Source organism: Mytilus edulis, chromosome 5 (assembly GCF_963676685.1).
Source record: "Mytilus edulis chromosome 5, xbMytEdul2.2, whole genome shotgun sequence".
Taxonomy (NCBI): domain Eukaryota; kingdom Metazoa; phylum Mollusca; class Bivalvia; order Mytilida; family Mytilidae; genus Mytilus; species Mytilus edulis.
This window is the reverse complement of record NC_092348.1, coordinates 88950170-88970144: the sequence shown is the minus strand read 5'-3', so window position 1 is coordinate 88970144 and position 19975 is coordinate 88950170. Positions and strand designations below refer to the sequence as shown.

The 19975-nt window shown below is 31.7% G+C and overlaps 1 protein-coding gene across 2 annotated transcripts in view; it reads right to left on the bottom strand.

Annotated features, from left to right (window-relative positions):
- LOC139524729 (DDB1- and CUL4-associated factor 11-like) overlaps positions 1–19975 on the bottom strand; it is a 36195-nt gene extending 16220 nt beyond the window's left edge. The window contains exons 1-6 of one of the 2 annotated variants that reach the window (XM_071319758.1): positions 19395–19975; positions 11165–11265; positions 9710–9741; positions 4175–4276; positions 3708–3772; positions 2724–2824 (exon numbers count right to left, since the gene is read on the bottom strand). In XM_071319758.1, the coding sequence (XP_071175859.1) occupies positions 2724–2824; positions 3708–3772; positions 4175–4276; positions 9710–9741; positions 11165–11265; positions 19395–19663 (670 nt within the window). In that variant the 5' untranslated portion in view covers positions 19664–19975. Of the gene's footprint in view, positions 1–2723; positions 2825–3707; positions 3773–4174; positions 4277–9709; positions 9742–11164; positions 11278–19394 lie in introns of both variants that reach the window. The other variant, XM_071319757.1, reaches the window with a different exon arrangement.

The following is a 19975-nucleotide window of genomic DNA, read 5'->3' as shown; positions in this document are numbered from 1 at the left end:
TTTGATAATATCATCTTCTGTATATTTTCTGGGAGATTCAGTGTGATTTTTCACAAAATATGAATTATTGTAACCCAAAACAAGAAATTTGTATCTACGATTTTCATTTTTATAGAAAAAGCTCTGTTTTATGAGATGGTGTAGTCGATCTTTCAACTGAGCATGGGGAATAGTAGTATATAGCGTAGAAAAATCAAAAGTTTTTATGTTGCTGCAAAATTGCAAAGATTGTGATTGAAGGTTAAGCAGTAGATCTTTCGAATTTTTGAGAATCCACATCTGGTTAACACCACTGGTAGAATATATCTCCTCACAATATTTTTGAAGCCCATCTTTAACTGTCGAAAGAATAGTAGTCAGTACTTTAGAAAGATGTTTGGTTGAACATTTTGAAGACCCAGCTATGTATCGTTCTTTATATGGAGTTTTGTGTAATTTGGGTATCCAGTATAATGAAGGCAAGTTTTCTTCGTTTTCTTTGATGTTGATACCAAATGAAAGAAGGACAGATTTATGATTTTGTAAAATTTCTTCCTTGGTAAATTATGTTAAAGAATATGTAGGATTACCAGTAGTTTTATCAATTCCAAGCTCTGTAGTAAGACATTGCAAATAATGTTTTTTACATATGAAGACAATATTATTGGAGGCTTTATCTGCTGGAACAACGACATATTTGTCATGCAAAGAGGATAAAGCATCCACAACCTCCGGATTCTTGAAAGGGTTAGAAACTTTAGTACTCATATTACATCGTAGTTTTTGTATGCGCCTCTGAATGCATGATCGAATAGCTTTGATCCATTCAGACAAAGTGTCCAGTTCTGGTTCGTCTGGTTCGCGCTTTACCCATTTTCTTGCATAGTCCTCAACTGCATCCATCAGTAACTTGAAATTCTTTTTCCAGTTGATGGGCTGGGGGATTCTATATTTTGGTCCCTTGGCTAACAACTCTCTTAGTTGTTCATTGGTAACGATGCCAAGGTCTCCAGTAATAATATGACCAGCTGGACTGTAATTGTATTGTGACGATGCACATGAGCAATCCGGAGGCTTGGATTTTGTATCTTTGAGGTTAAAAGCCTCTAAAACTCTCTTGTGGTTGAAAATCTTGGATGCAATAGACTTGGTGTAAGTATAAGAAATAACAGGTGTAGCTTTATTTTTGAAGTAATCAGGTATAGTTTTTTGCACAGATTTTTGATGGAAAATATTGCTAATATTTATAGCATCTAAACCTTTATTGGCGAATTCTACCTTAAAAAAATAACGTTTTTCCTCACTATTGGATGTAGTCGATACGGGTTTGAATAGTCTATGGTTAGCAATGTCCATGATAATTGCAACTAATCTATACAAAACAGAACGAGAATCAGTAACGGAAGTATTTTGGGCATCTTGAAATAGTAAAGAAAGTTTTGACAATGGAATGGAGTATAATTTAGTTCTAATATGATGAATTCCTACAGGTTTTTGAACAGACGTTAATAGACTATCAATTGTCACGGTGTGTACAGCAGGTGGTATATATTTTCTGTGACCATGACTTCTATTTCGTCGAGCAGAAGTATTAAACAATTGTAATGTATTGACGGTACTACACCTGGGACTAGACAAAATACCTACACCATCAATTTTGTCATTGCATCCATAGGGAATGGCTGTTCCCAACTCTCTTATCCAAAAGTCTTCTCTTTGTAAACGATATGGTGTACTCAATATGGGGTCATTTGTTGGATGATATATTTTCTCTATAATCCGGACTTTCATTGAAACAATAGAATGGTCGGGATGATTGAAATGTTTATAGAGAAATTTGTTGTTATTAGGGTCATTTACATTAGACCGATGATCATTCATCCTAAAATTGAGTCTTTGTCGAGTTTCCCCGACGTAGATCAATCCACAAAGAGTACATTCAATACCGTATACAATATTGGAAGCAGTGCAATTCAAATCCTCATGACTATGTGTATTGTAATTTTTGGTGGTTAAATTACTTTGAAAGTGGGTATCAGTTATAAGTATATCACAGGTTTTACAATTTTTACGGTTACATTTGGAAATAGAGCAATATTGATGGTTGTCATTGAAATCTAAAATATCTGAAAGTTGAACAGTACACGGCCGAATATATTCAAACTTGTCTGAATCTTTATAGTATAATGAGGATTCAGAAGACTGCACGTGTGTCATTTTCATAACATCATTTAAGATGATCCTTGGGACACCTGATAAAATCGGTGTTGTTGTGTCCTTGACAACAGCCGATTGACACCTTTTTATCCTGGGCGTCGTATCATCCAGTATAATATTTTTTGTTCTACTAGTTTTCATGCTGTTAGGCTACCGGACTGGTAGAATCGTCGGGGACAGATTGTCCACCAGCAGAGATTCCGGTCCGGTGGTGATAAATAAAGGCAACAGTAGTATACCGCTGTTCAAAACTCATAAATCCATGGACAAAAAACAAAATCGGGATAACAAACTAAAACCGAGGGAAACGCATTAAATATAGAGGAGAACAACGACATAACACTAAAATGTAACACACATAGACAAAATCCCACGAGAATAACAAATATAACATTTGGTTAAAGCAAACTAAAGTTAGAGAACGAAAACAAATTTTGGGACATACATAGACATTCAGACGGACAAGGGTAAAACTTAATGCCCCCTCCACTAAGGCTGGGGCATTAAAATAATTAATGGAATCAAACCTTGAGCAGCTGTGAGGAATATGTTTCCTTCCTTAGAGTATGTACCACAGAAAGCTTTATGATAATAATTGTCTATCACTGTTCTACTGTTTGGTAGATATCTGAAATATAATTTTTTTTTTGTATTCATATTTATACTAACATGACCAACCCCCAAAAGTTGTTCACTTATGCCCGTAAAGCCAAACTTTTTTTATTTGATTCAGTAATAGAATATATTTTCTTGTATTGTAACTAACTGGTGAATTTCCCCAAAACTGCCCAATTCAGTAAATGTACCTTCAATATTAAAATATTTTTTTGTGTTTCATTTGAGCAGCTACGGGAGCAACAATTAAACTTCAAAGGGGTTATGGTTTTTTTCTCCCAGTTTAAGTATTGTTTGTAATGTCTTATTCCTAAACAACATTTGAAGGGAGACAATTCAATAAACTTCAAGCAAAGTTCAGATAGATTAAAATGTTTATCAATGTATTTGTAAATAAAATAAAATGCATTCTATTTATGTTCTAGAGTTCAAATAAAGATTATTTATTTCAAATATGCTGACCGTAATATTTTACATTGAAAAACTGTAAGATGAAATTGTGATTATCCATTCTTTATGTTTTTCCGATTATTTGGTTCCTTACTTTTGTAAACTAAATTATTTGATGAAGACATTATTTTGCTTTTGGTCCATTCTAGATCCCTTTGCAGCAATCTATGTAAACATTTCATTAATTTCCTGATGTATTTCCTGACACAAGGAAAGATATTAACAACAATTTATAATAGCATTATTTTTCAACGCATGAAAGTAACTGAAATAGTTTCCCTTGAAGAAAAATTGGCTGGTTTTCAATAGCTATAACTGCATTATTAGAGAAATATAACCCATAACTTAAGCAAAATGTTCTAATCAAAAAAGAATTTTTGATTCATAAAATTTGGCTTTTTTGCCAGTTTAAATCTGTTTCCCTAAATTCAATTTTGATGACTTACTGACAAGATATAGCTCTCCTATCACTACAAGTAAACTGTTGATTTCCTCTTCTTCCAATTTCTCTCTGTAAATGTTACAAATATTATTTAATAGAATAAACTCATCATAAATACCAGGATTAAAATTTCATATTTGTGCTAGATATGTGTTTAATACACATGCCAAGACAATAACATATTTCGTCATATTTTCGTTTTATGAAATTTTACCATGAAAAATTAATTGAAATGGACTGATTCGTTTATTTTACTGTAAAATAGAGATAAATATATTGTATCTGAATCTTGGTCTTCGTAAACTGGGGATTCTGATGTTGAAAATTGAGAATATCTGGCAGTATAAATAAGTTGGTCGTAACACGGAACAGCCGTTTTTGTGTATTACTTAGTTTGTGCTACAGGTAGATATATTGTGTTATACTAGTTGAGGATAATATGTCGAAATATTAGAATATGTGATAACCTACATTCTGTAACAATCCAACTAGTGTTGTCGGCTTTTTCTTCATGATGCCATTCTTTTGTAATCGTCCAGAATCTCCTAATATCTGATTCTTTATATCATTAACCTGAAAAAGACAACACAATAAAATTGAGAATGGAAATGGGGAATGTGTCAAAGTGACAACAACCCCGACCATAGAGCAAACAACAGCCAAAGGCAACTAATGGCTCTTCAATGTAGCAAGGAACTCACGCACCCGGAGGTGTCCTTCAGCTGACCCCCAAACAAATATGTATAATAGTTCAGTGATAATGGCCGTCATACTAAACTCCGAATACATAAGTTAACTGTTAATTCAGAAATTAATGTGTGCATTTATCATTGCTAATCAATCATCATTACTGGAAAAAGTCTTTTCAAGGTGATTACAAATATTCTATGCAGGAAATGACTATTGAAATGAACAATGTAAGTTTTTATAATTGCAAATCCCATACTGTTGCATTTTTCTCTTAAAAACATTGCAATAATTTCTAAATTAACAGAATGTCTTTACTGATATTTTAAATAAGGTTCATATGAGTAAAGCCAATGATTAAAAATTGGTCCACCTTTATTTACAGAACACCAAAGTAGTAAAATAACCATGAGACATCATTACTCCAGAGCTAGTGTTATAGGATTACTGCGGCCACAGAAAGTTATGGACCATGACTGTCCTGAGGTTACTGTGGCTTCATTTATTTTTCGTTAGTACCAATTTTCGTGGATTTAGGAAAACTTACATGTTCGTGGATATTTAATTTCGTAGTTTTGTCGAAGTTTGAATAAAAGCCTATAGAAAATTTGTCATTCGTTGAACAATTAATTTCGTGGTTCACCTGTACCCAGAAATCCATGAAAATTGGCATCCAATGAATGATAGTGAATCTTCTTGTTTCTGAAACCCTGAATGTCTATTGTATAATTGTAATTTGTGCACTTTTGAAAAATAAAATAATGTTTCAACTAAAGTAAAGGTTTAAAGGAATATAGCAAAAAATGAAATAGATTTTAAAAGGAACATGTATTATCATATTTATTTTTTTATCAGATGAGTAGTTTTTTTATCAGATGAGTAGTTTAAGTCCAAAGAAATGACATTAAGTGATTAAGACATGCAGAAAAACTCTGTTCAGGTCAAATTTTTGATTTCTCTATCTTAATTTTTCTGTTCTTGTGCAATTCATTTTAGTGCTTTTCCAAGAAAAGCAGTGGTAATGCACCCCGAAATTAAAAAATATCATCATAGCACTCTTTAATTGAGTTAGTTTTTGTCATACATTTCTTATCAATTTACCAGAATTCAAAATTATTCCATATTCAAATAATTCCATGTTCTATGGTATTTTTTCCACAATGATTTTATTATTTTACCATTGAACTTTTACCTAACAATGACCCAGTGCCAAAGGCTACAATGTAGGTCCCAAATACTAACACCAATGGAATGGACAAATTTCAATTTGATAACTGATCACAACATCATTATAATTTTACATGAGATTTCAACTATTTATGATTATATACATTGTTTACCTGTGCATAACTTTTAATAATTATAATCAATTTACCTTTATCTTTTCATAAAATTGAATAATACTTTCAGAAAGACCCATATTCTGACCCACTTATATCTCTAGTGCATTAAACTTATTAAATACTAGGTATTATTTAGTATTTCTGTCTCCTTTTTTACCTTGAATATCGATATCTATTAATAACCATGGCCCAATTACAATTTAAAACATTTATTAATAAATACTTTTGTATCATATTATCAAATAAATATTTTTAACATAAATATTAGATCAATGTATCAATAATAGCATGCAAAATGATCTTTTTTATTCATACTATAAAGACCCAAATATTGACCAATATATATCTAGCATATGATGGTATATTTGTGTCTTCTCCATATTAACCTGGATACAATACATAATGGCCCAACTATAAATTGGAACTTCTACATATTGACATCACTTTGGCATTATCTATTAATCAGGACAAGGTCATATCAGATTCTAAATAAAATGTAGCAAGAATGTCATCTCACACTGGAAAATACTTCAAATAACTTTGCATTACTTTATTATAATGCATGCATACCTATTCTCCCACTATTTTATCGAAAACGATTTTAAGTGCATATTTTATCTGTACTTTTAAAAATTAAATGTTTAAACAGGTATGCAATGTAGATCCACTTTTATTACTTTTTACTTTTAAGTAGAATGTCTTTTAAACAAATAAAAAATCTTTCTGCTTAACAAAATGTTTTTCTGTTACAAGTCATGATGTATTGTTTTATGTGTACATGTCATATTGGCCATCAAAGGCCTTCGATTGTAATAATAAACATTCGTTTTCTTCTTATTCATTCCACATTCTACTTTGTTAATATAAAAGTGACTTTCCGTTTCCATTTAATTATGCAAGTAAAAAGCAACTTTCTCTTCATTTCAGCTACTGTGTATTTGTGACAACATGTTGTGTCCTGAATTTTGGCACCATACCCATTTTGTTTGAATGATTGATTGCAGTCTGCCCGACACCCAGTGGCAAATATTTCATGCATACATGTATTAAGGATCAGAACAAATAAATCTTAAAGCTTAGTTTTGTAACATGGGTTTGCAGAGATGAAGGGTGTGGTATTAAAAGAAGACATCTGGTAAAAGAAGGAATGTTAGATTATAAGGGCTGTGCCTTCCAACAGGTCAACTACTGGCACATCAGTTATTACAAGGGTTGTTGTTTAATAACGTGCATAAATTTTGGCGGAAAGCATTGAATTTCACCATTCACCATTCTTACCAAATGTGGTAGAGAACTTATACATTCTGTACAAAACCAAACAGCTGTTCTTCGGTCTAGGTTTAACTGCCTGACAAGTCCCTGTTAGCATATTTCTATACCCTATTCAACCCTTGGTTTAACTGCCTGACAAGTCCCTGTTAGCATATTTCTATACCCTATTCAACCCTTGGTTTAACTGCCTGGCAGGACAAGTCCCTGTTAGCATATTTCTATACCCTATTCAACCCTTGGTTTAACTGTCTGGCAGGTCAAGTCCCTGTTAGCATATTTCTATACCCTAGTCAACCCTTGGTTTAACTGCCTGGCAGGACAAGTCCCTGTTAGCATATTTCTATACCCTAGTCAACCCTTGGTTTAACTGTCTGGCAGGACAAGTCCCTGTTAGCATATTTCTATACCCTAGTCAACCCTTGGTTTAACTGTCTGGCAGGACAAGTCCCTGTTAGCATATTTCTATACCCTAGTCAACCCTTGGTTTAACTGTCTGGCAGGACAAGTCCCTGCTAGCATATTTCTATACCCTAGTCAACCCTTGGTTTAACTGTCTGGCAGGACAAGTCCCTGTTAGCATATTTCTATACCCTAGTCAACCCTAGGTTTAACCCTTGGAATTCTTTTTTGTTTGACGACAATATAGCACATTAACAGTAAAAATGCATTTCATTTCCAAGAAATATCGGATTTTTTTTAATTAAAAAATCATCCTATTTCTTATGGAATTTATATAACCTACATGTAATAGTAAAGTTGTATCAGTTTTTCAGTTTGAAAAATTTATCAATGATGGATTCTTGAATTGACCTCCAACAGTATATTATTACATGCATCCTGTAAGAGCAGAATTCTCATGAAGGATTCATATTCATTTATTTTGTGGAAAAAATATTTCCACGATATTAAAACCGCTACAAAATTTAACCTACATATAATATCACTTCCATTTACTGGAAACAACGAAATTAAAACCCCATGAATTCTGATATTGAGACAAAACCACAAAATTTCAACCTAACAAAAATTAATGTTTCTACAGTATTCTGAAAGGTATTATGTCAATGAGATATCAAGATGAAACTTGCTCCTTTATAAAATAATGCAAGGAGCTTCATTGCCAACGTTTTAACTGACAATACCGTAACTATGCCCCAGAAAATATGATATTCAAATTGGAAACGATATACAGACTCTAAGACCTGTTCCTAAATAAAAATCTGTCAAGAAAAACTTCATCCATTATTTATTCACAACTTTTAATCAAACAGATTTTTTTGTAGATAATTGGTTCCTAATACAATTACAATACATGTACGTCATATATCAAGACTTATTTTTGCCGACATAAAATAAAACATGAGTGAATCAAGTGCTATTACTATCATGCTACATGATTGCCAAGGTGAAGTAAATATATATATCCTGAATTGTGACACTGTACTTTTATTACTATGTTATACTTATATGAATATTCATAGAGAGCTAATTACAAATGAATTATCTTCATTATAATTTTTCATAAAATATTTCCACTTTTAAAAAATTTCAAATTCAAAGAAAATTATTAAATAAGAAGTTCAGTGCAGTCTGTATTCTTAACATGCTTTCTTTGCAAAAGTTTTAATAAATAACCCTAGAAACTGTGTCAAGTTTGGGGACATATTCCTAGGTCAGCTTTTAGAGAAGATTTTTGAAAAATAAAATATTGAACAATTTATGCAAAGTAAAGAGAAAAGACTAGCTTGTCTCGTTTGGACAAATTGTCTACAAAACAATTCCAATACTGTGGATTCATAAAACGACAGTGATGTTCTTCTGTTACCATCTTTGGTGGTAATTTCGTGGGTACAAGGAAACGTTACCAATTTAAATGTTCAACCCATTTCAAATTTACTGAATAATTATACGCAGACTTTTGAAAAACCAGAAAATCAAATATTCATGAAAATGCAAGTTTTCCTCATTCTATGGAAATTGATACCCACAAAAATAAATGAATCCATAGTAGCAAAATATATATATTGTATTCAAAAATTAAAGGTACCATGTGCCATCTCACAAAATGAAATCCTCAGTTCAATTCATATTCAGGATACAAGTTCATTTATAATTACCTCCCCTTTAAAATGTCTGATGTAGCTCGGTCAAGTTTTAGCTTCATGCATTTCTACATGTATATGTATGATGTGCTTATTACTACAAACATTGACTTCCTAGGGCCTCCCCCCCCCCCTCCCTTTCCCCCATTTCAAAATCCTGAATCTGCACCTAATAATAGACTCATTGTAAGTTGTCATGGAGAAAGGGTTATTCACCATGGAAAAGTGTTTATCCTATGAAATTAAAGCTACACTGTAGGCGTCAGCGGAAACTGGCCTCTGTGTGTGGGTCTTTCTGGCTGTGATCAAGACGCATTGGTTGCCTTGGGCTGTTTTCTGCTCTTAGTTCCAGTTGTTGTCTCTTCAACACAGTCGACCCCATTTTCATTCTCAATTTTATAATTTATTACAGTAATTTATAATAAATTTATGAGAATAATCCGAATGTACAACAATTATTTTATCATACAGTTATGGTAATTATTATTCATACACTTATAAGCGTAATTCAATAAAGCCTAAGGCTACTAAGGGTGAATAATATTTGTAATGGATTTGATAATAATTAATTATCAGATGTTTCTTATTACTTAAGCACTTACATCTATTCTACTGGTGTCAGGGTCATCATCAGCTGAAACATAAAAAGTAAAAATAAATAATATGATGCAAGTATAGCTGTTGATTCAAGACATTTTGTACTCTGAAGTCATCCAAAACCATGTAATCTAGTTTTGTATCACAAAGTTTTATACAAATTCAAGGTACTACGTACCATGCCAGTGCATAAGGATGCTTTTACATCAAAGTGACCTTACACAAAACATGTTAACTATCATTCCCCTTAAGGAGATGTTGCCACTGAAAACAGGACATTAAGGCTCCCTTCCTCTTTGTAAAGGGGAGACAACAGGCTTTTTTTCTAAATACAGAGTCCCTTATATTTGAAACTATATTCAAAAAGCTATACATTTTACATGTATTTGTATTGTAAGTTTTGCAACTGAACCAATGCATGACACAGCATTCTGTGAGATGCAATGTGAAGCATGAAAGCAATATCAATTTTCAAACTTGTCAAACAAAGATAGTCTAATACATCCTATTTAACTGATGTCATCAGTTTAAGTACATTGTAATGTCCTATATTACAACACTGTATTCTTTGTGTAACCAGGATGACCTGTTTATACCAGTAACCTGGAACTCAAGTTTTTTCAAATATCATTGACCACTGTAAACATGACAAAAGAGTTCAAATACATAGAGAAACGTATTAAGCAAATTTGAATAATTGGGAGCTAAAAAGTAATTTTATGCTTAAAAAATTAAAAAAAAACGCACAAGAAAAACATACATGTATATATGTCAGAAAAATAAGATTATGACTTTAGCTGTTCCTACATCTACAACAGTTTTAGCAACATTTTCCCATAATGAAGTCTTGTTAAGAATATGTTTTATTACCCAGTTTAAAATACAGCATGCAAATTAGATGTTTGCTACTTAAATTTTCAAAGGCTCAATTTTAAAACAAGATACCCCAAGGATGATTATGGGCAAGTTTGGTTCCAATTTGTGCAGCAATTTCAGAGCTACAGATTTTTTTGCACACGTTAAAGGATGAAAGACACCTTTAATTTTGGTCAGATGAGCTAAAAGCAAAATGCACCTAACCTGTAGTGTAAGGGGTGGAGGTTTGGTACCATTAAAACCCGCTGTAATTGTTTGCACCTGTCCTATTAGTCAGGAATTTGATGTTCAGTAGTTGTCGTTTGTTGGTGTAGTTCATAAGTGTTTCTCATTTTTAAAATAGATAAGACCATTGGTTTTCCCGTTTGAATTAGTAATTTTGCAGGGTCTGTTAAAGCTTGCTGTTCGGTGTGAGCCAAGGCTCTGTGTTGAAGACCGTACTTTGACCTATAATGGTTTACTTTTATAAATTGTGAATTGGATGGAGAGTTGTCTCATTGGCACTCATACCTCATCTTCTTATATCTAGTCATGCTAGTAAGATATCAAATGTGGTTTATGATTTAAAATTGTAAAGAACTTACGTCTTGGAGGTTTTGATGCACTGCTGCAGAATTCATAATCATCGGAATATTCTCCCTCATCATCACCTTCTTCATGTTGTGTAACTATCCTGACCTGACCACTGAAAACAGACCTGGTATAGCATTAGTAAACTGCATGGAATTTATCCTTAGAAAAAGCTTTTATAATAATGTACCATCAAAATAAAGTAAACATATATAAAATATCAATAGCAATTAGGGGGGGTTTATTACTAGCTTACTGTCTGATTGCTTCATTCATGTAAATAATATAATCTTTATTTCATATATTACATAAGTGTTACTAAAATACTGTTATAATTCCTTGAAGCATGGTTAATCCTAGATAGTTTTTACACTATTCCGTTTAAGACTTCTTTTAACCTGTTTGTTTTTCCATTATAAATATATCATGTTTTTATAATTATAACAACCAAACATGTTGGTCCTGAACCTACATGTACATGTTGATGATACATTGTTTGTTACCTTAACTACAGAAACATGTGTCAAAATTAAGGTTTTGTTATTTCAATGCTGCTTAAGATGTGCAACCTTAATTTGTGGAGAAATGACCAACAACATCAAAAAGGTTACATGAATTTTAAGAGGTGAATACCATGCTGTACACATCACAGGGGCATAAATTCAAGGCAAATGCAGACTGTTCACTTATCTACATGTACAATGTATAATAAATACATACATATTCAATATATGTTAGTAATTTGCTACACAGTGGGAACATTGCAAGACCATACCATTATATGTCCCATATTTCAAGGGCATATAAAAACTGATGAAACAAGAATGTGTCCCCAGTACACAGATGCCCCATCCGCACTATCATTTTCTGTGTTCAGTGGACCATGAAAATGGGGGAAAATCTCTAATTTGGCATTAAAATTAGAAATATCATATCATAGGGAACATGTGTACTAAGTTTCAAGTTGATTGGACTTCAACTTCATCAAAAACTACCTAGACCAAAAACTTTAACCTGAAGCTGACAGACGGACGAACAGACGGACGAACAGAAGGAATGTGGGGCATAAAAACAACTTTTTGTGTTCTTTTTTTTTTTGGAAAAAGTATTGCAATATGAAATTTTTCTAATTTTTACATAAAGCATACAAATTTCAAACTGAAATATCATGACAGGGCAATCAGTCTGCTGTTCTATCTATGATACATGTACATTGTAGCTAGCAATTTTTTGGAAAATCAACATATCTTTTCTGAATAATATATCAATTAGATATACATACACGAAGGCTGGATAGACCTTTTCTTGAGGCTAAGTTATGTTGGAATTTTGGATTAACCTTTATCTTGACTAGTATATATAAGGAACTATATTTTTTTAATATATTTTGATAATGCTTTTATTTAATTTTTTAAGAATTTGGGGTGACACCTCTCCCTACCCCCCCCCCCCCCCCCCCCTTTTCTAAACATGTATAATACATCTATTTTGCCTCACAATGCGAAGGTCATTGGAAAATGTAAATACATAAAACAAAGTTTCATAACTCCAGCAAAAGTAAAATTTTCTAAATTTAAAATGGCACTAATCTTAACACTGTTTTCACCAAATCAAACTTATACATTATATAAAATGGGGGAAAAAAGAAAATTATATGAATGGAGAGATTTGTTCATATCATGCAGATGGAAGGTGGACTTTAATTTGTCATTGACATATATCACTTTACAGATGAAATTTAATGGGCATACATTGTACATGTGCAGAAATATTTATAAAACGATTTGTTTTAAATTTATTACTTGATTCCTAAAATAGTGCATAAAAAAATACAGGCAAACCAAAATAAAATTATATGTCTTAGATTAAATATGCCATAAAGTCACTGTTCCTTGACAATTTTAGTAAATATTTACTACCCGGTTCATTATTCTGTTTTTTGAACTTCTATAGGTCAATAATTCTGTGTTCTAAATAATGACACAATGTAAATGTAAGAAAATCTAGATATGCCTAGTAAATAATAAACAACCTTTACCTTCAAAGTAACTTAGAAGGTAGAAAAATTTAATTATCTGTATACCTTACAATGTGCAAAATTAAATCGATAGTTTACTTTTGTTCAGTTCGCAGATTTAAAATTAAATATCTTCAAATTTCAATAGTGATCAAATATCAACTGATTAAAGAATTAGAGGAAGTCAAGTGAAACAACTTATATTTGAGTAGATGATCACTAGCTAGAATATGAATTGTCATTCTGTCCTTGGTAATAAGTTTTAAACATTTTGATAAAATCAAGTTTTTCATGAATGGTTGAAACCTATATACTGCATGGCCTGACCTAGAATTTGTTTATGATTTGCTGGTGTTTAACACCATTGGTACATTCAGGGACCTTGGCACTATCATGAGTTGGCAGCCATTTTTTATTGATGAAGAAATTGAAAAATCTAGAGAGAACCATCAACGTTTGATAAGATCTCTGGCAATCCTCGTCAATTAAGATTGGGGTACAAAGCATCTCATCACAAGTGGGGATCTAAGCATGGTCGCCTTGAGTGCACGAGGTCATGGATTCGAACCACAGCCAGGTCAACCAAAGAATGAAATTTGCTTCTTCTCCGCTAAGCAAGCTGCATCAAGAATAACCATTTGTACAAAGTCAACATACCTACATCATGTTATCATATGTTTTATTTATAAGGCCAAAATTAAATATTGTTTGTTTCCCCTCCCACCTCCGACCAGGTAAAATCGCCGCGACTCGAAAAAATTTATTGGCCATTCTTGTCCAAATTTTTTTTTATGCTATGTTGGTTTTTGGTGATATCTTTCCGAATCAAGGAAAACAAACATCACACGATTTGTGTTGTGTGCAAGGGTGATATTTGAAAATAAAAAATCTGAAGAATCTTTCAACCCACTGAGTGCACCTTGATTTGCTTTGTCTTTTACCTCTGTTCCTGTTTAAGGGATAAAATCTTTGAGTAACTCAATTAAACACTTGCTTTCATTAAACATTGTTATCACATGAAGAATGTGTGCTTTTGTAGATTTCATACCATAAAATAAATAGGAAAAAAAAAGGAGTCCCTGTATACAGTTTTTAACACCAGAAAACTGGGATGTACACTGAAATCAGGGAATACCCCACTTTTCTTGATTTATCTTAACTGTTGAAATTCAAGATAGAAAAAATTATATCAAGAAATAAAATAAAATAATTTGCCTTCCTACCTACCCATACCCTGATAACCTCAGTCGGGGAGGGGAAACAAAGATATTTTTAATATTGGCCTAAATGATACAATTTTTTTGACCAAGTATAATTTGTTCAAAATGACAACTTCAAGTTAATTGTATTGCAAAAAGACCAAAATATGCATACATGTAAATGTTGAATTCAACAAGGATTTGTATAGTATCCTTGAATTCAATAACATGAAAAAAGACTTTAACCAGTTGCTTCGCAGGGCGCAGCATTATACGACCGCAGAGGTTGAACCCTGAACGGTTGGGGCAAGTATGGACACAACATTCAAGCTGGATTCAGCTCTAAATTTGGATTGTGATTAAATAGTTGACACAGCATAGGTTTCTGACACAGAATGAATGTGGTCTAATGAACTTAAACAAAAAATTTTGCCTTTGAGCAATTCACTATGCTGTTGAATATTAATCCTCTCAAAAAAATGTTTGAAGAAATTTTCTTTTTATTTATGAAATCTGAAATGAAAAAAATTGACCCCCCCAATTTTTTTTTCACATCCCCCTTTCCCTTATTTCAAAACTGATCTCAATTCAAATTTCTAATGAAGTTTGCAACAATAACTACTCATTTAAATACATCATAAAATATTAAAATGTAAAAAAAGTGCTTGTTATTTCTGAATGGTAAAGATTGTTTTAATCTATCAGTTGGTAGTAAAAGTGAATATACATTGTATATTGTATAAAACAATGATTTAAGTTGATTCAACTACTATTCTGGACAAAGAAAGATAACTCCAATTGAAATCCAATTGGAATTTCTTGCTATTGCACAATATTGTGCAATTAGATATTTCTTGCTATTGTGCAATACTGTGCAATTGAAAATATTTGCTATTGCACAATACTGTGCAATTGAAGATTTCTTGCTATTGCACAATACTTAATATAATAATTTTGGATCCTGATTTGGACCAACTTGAAAACTGGGCCCATAATCAAAAATCTAAGTACATGTTTAGATTCAGCATATCAAATAGGCCCAAGAATTCAATTTTTGTTAAAATCAAACTTAGTTTAATTTTGGACCCTTTGGACTTTAATGTAGACCAATTTTAAAACGGGACCAACAATTAAGAATCTACATACACAGTTAGATTTGGCATATCAAAGAACCCCAATTATTCAATTTTTGATGAAATCAAACAAAGTTTAATTTTGGACCCCGATTTGGACCAACTTGAAAACTGGGCCAATAATCAAAAATCTAAGTACATTTTTAGATTCAGCATATCAAAGAACCCCACGGATTCAATTTTTGTTAAAATCAAACTAAGTTTTAATTTTGGACCCTTTGGACCTTAATGTAGACCAATTTGAAAACGGGACCAAAAATTGAGAATCTACATACACAGTTAGATTCGGCATATCAAAGAACCCCAATTATTCAATTTTTGCTGAAATCAAACAAAGTTTAATTTTGGACCCTTTGGGCCCTTTATTCCTAAACTGTTGGGACCAAAACTCCCAAAATCAATACCAACCTTCCTTTTATGGTCATAAACCTTGTGTTTAAATTTCATACATTTCTATTTACTTATACTAAAGTTATGGTGCGAAAACCAAGAAAAATGCTTATTTGGGTCCCTTTTTGGCCCCTAATTCCTAAACTGTTGGGACCTCAACTCCCAAAATCAATACCAACCTTCCTTTTGTGGTCATAAACATTGTGTTTAAATTTCATTGATTTCTATTTACTTAAACTAAAGTTATTGTGCGAAAACCAAGAATAATGCTTATTTGGGCCCTTTTTTGGCCCCTAATTCCTAAACTGTTGGAACCAAAACTCCCAAAATCAATCCCAACCTTTCTTTTGTGGTCATAAACTTTGTGTCAAAATTTCATAAATTTCTATTAACTTAAACTAAAGTTATAGTGCGAAAACCAAGAAAATGCTTATTTGGGCCCTTTTTGGCCCCTAATTCCTAAAATGTTGGGACCAAAACTCCCAAAATCAATCCCAACCTTCCTTTTATAGTCATAAACCTTGTGTTAAAATTTCATAGATTTCTATTCAGTTTTACTAAAGTTAGAGTGCGAAAACTAAAAGTATTCGGACGACGACGACGACGACGCCGACGTGATAGCAATATACGACGAAAAATTTTTCAAATTTTGCGGTCGTATAAAAATGTAGTGTTAAAATATAAAATTTGATCATGTTGATATTTTTGCTAGGAAAATGTTAAAAATATCAACATGATCAAATTTTATATTTTAACACTACATTTTTAAAGTCTTTTTTCATGTTATTGAAAGAAAAAAGAATTAAAGCTTTATCCATGTTAATTATTCGAAATTTAAAATAAAAGGAAGTTCGTAGGCCATGATTATAAACTTAACTAATAATCTATAAAATTCTATCTCATTCTGCATATATATCATGTATATAGTTCAAATAAACTCCTATATTAATTGAAAAAAGAAACATAAAGCCACACCAATTTAATTCCTTGTATATAAATTAGATCGTTGGTTTTCCTGTTCGAATTGTGTACACTTAAAATTTTGGGGTCCCTTATAGCTTGCTGTTTGGTCTGGGTCAAAGCTCCGCCGTACGTACTATGACCTGTATTTGCTATTATCCCTCAGAAGGGCACATATGGGGTCATTTTACTGTTGTAAAAAAGAAACTTGAAGAAATACCAAGGATTTGCATAGTGTTACTATACAAATCCTTTGAAGAACTTAAAAAAATTAACTAAAAGAGAGGAGAAATACATCATATTTAAATAATTTTAAACAACATTACTATATTCTTAAAGAGAATTATTTATGATATTATTTATTTTGAATAATATTAAAGTAAATGTGTTAACATGGCCTAAGTCAAGGAATATTACAAAATTCTTGGGCATGTTTTGACCATTTAATACCAGATAGATATATAGCTCTTTGGGAAAATATGAGCTCTTTTGTACTAAAAAGTTTTATTTACAAAAAATATATTGTAACTTATATTGACCCCTCATAAAAAGGATATTTATAAAATTGAGGGGTTGTTCCCAACCTTATTATGACTTGGATGGAGAATTGTCTCATTAATTGGCACACATATACATGTACATATACCAAATCTAATTATTCAATTATTTATTTGGTGAAATGGGAAAAGTACTTCATAAATTAAAGAAATGTCAAAGTACAAGTGATAAATCAAGTTTTAATATTATCAAAACCTACTATTTTATGTTTACAAAAAAAAAAATCGCTCGCCTTTACTTTTCAAGCTTCGCCTCAAAAATTTGCAAAATAAATATTTTTTTATTAAAATTTTCAAATCGCTCGCTCGCTCGCCCCAATTTTTGGAGTCCAAAAATCTGTAGAACAAGAAATTAAATTGGTGTGGCCTAAATAAATACTGTTAATTCAGAAATTTTCATGTTTTTATTATTGCGACAAAGGGAGTATCGAAATAATTAGATCTTGCATTCAGCAGATACCTGATACATGTAGTCATGTACCTACATGTACATTTACACAAGTAAGCAGATTTTCCTTAAATCACAATAAATAGTCCGACATTTTGGTTCATTCTTTAAAAATCACAATAATAAAATGCACAAATAAATTTCTGAATTAGATATCAAGACTAGACAACTGACATGACTGACATGTCAAAAAGGCCACAGAGACTGACACTGTGTCCTACATACAGAATGTACAAAATGTACAAGCCAATGTTCAAATGTTGACTTTCATAAATTTTGATACCAACAATTATTTGATATATTTTCAATTAATTATAATTTACAATGTATATATATATGTTAAATTTTAAAATCCGAGCATTATAATATTTTGGTTGGCTACTTAAAATGTTGACACAGATCATTTATGGCTGTATATATGGTATTATAATTATGTACATGAAATATAATTTATTTTATGTCATTCTCCAGTTGTTCTCCAATAAGAAGCTGGTTCTCAAAATTTGTGATTTTTTTTATAAGATCTAGAGTAATGATATAAGTTTTTACCATTTTTTTACTTTAAAAGTAAAGCAGATGACATATATGTCAATATTTGTTAATTATCAATAACAAAAAATGCCGAAATTTCGCAAAATATTGCAATAGATATGCATACATGTACAGAAAATGTATCTTCAATTTTTTTTTGTACATTTTAAATTTATGCACACCGATTGTGCAAAATGTCATTTTATTTTTGCTTTTGTCTTTTTATCTCATACATTTAAGTGCATGTTCAATGTCCACATTCTAGTCCACTTCACAGCTATTTAATTTCATGATTTTCTAATTTAGTTAATTTAGTAGATGTACAATGTAATTTTAGGATCTCCTGTAGTTGGTATACCAGTATTATAAAAATTTTGTACCAGTATTGTAACTTTTAATGTACATGTACAGTATCTGGGATCCATGTTTATGTACATGTACATGTACATTTGTACATGCATCTTTAATCCAAGCTTTTCCTACTGTACAATGTAGAAATATTCTACAGTGAATTAGAAGTTGAACCTGACATTGCAATAAGCTTTAATGACTTATTAGTCCTGTTGACTGCCAAAATATTTTGTGCCATACATGTAGCTACAAAATGTTACGTATAGAAAAGTTGTAGAATTTAGAACCAAAAGATATTATTTACATGAACATATTAATACATGTATTAGTTCAAGGAAGAACTGATATTACATGGTAACTGAAATCTGTGCAATGTGAATGACCTACCTTTTTGTAAATGTTTTTTTGTTGCCTCATCTTATTTCGTTCATATTATTCCTAATGATAAAAATTTACCTGTACCGCTCACAAAAACACTCACAAGAAAAACAGCTGTTTCTGCATTCCTTAATTACGACAATGCATAATTAAATAGCTAATTATATATAATTATATTAGCTTTGAATAACTAATCCATTATCATGGTTTTTATTAATGTATACAATAAATATTTTACTAGGTAAAATATCTTGAAGATATGTCTAGTACATGTAGCTACCTGCGTATTAGGTATGCCAGTATTGCTTGTAAATCGTGCTGATCCTCTTCAACGCCAGTTCTAGTTGAAGAGTTTGCTCCCCTGCTTGGTGCAGGACAATCTGATCCACCAGCTCCTCTTGGTGGCGGACAATCTATTCCTCTTGGAGATGGATATTCTGCAGCTCTTGCCGATGGATAATCTGATCCACCTTGAGCTCCCAAAACTTCTGTTTCAGTCTCACTACTTGTGCTCATAGTTCTGCTTCTCCTAGAATTACTCGAACCCATCAACACATTTTGTCTCAAGATCACTATGAAAAGTCTTTGTTACCATATTAAACAGTTTTACTTGGATATAATTCACTATAAACTAACACAATATTTATAAAAAAAATTATGTAAGAAAAACACTATCTATTTTTCCTTGCTAATTTTTGACAATTGATTAATTGCTGCAGCCATTAAAAGCATAAGTTTTAGTAAAAATAATAATTTGGATTGATTCCAGCCTGGTGATTCTATGTCACAACAAATCCAAGACAATGACAATGTTCCAGTTGTTGACCAAAGAAATAAAATGTAACCGGAAGCACAACAAAC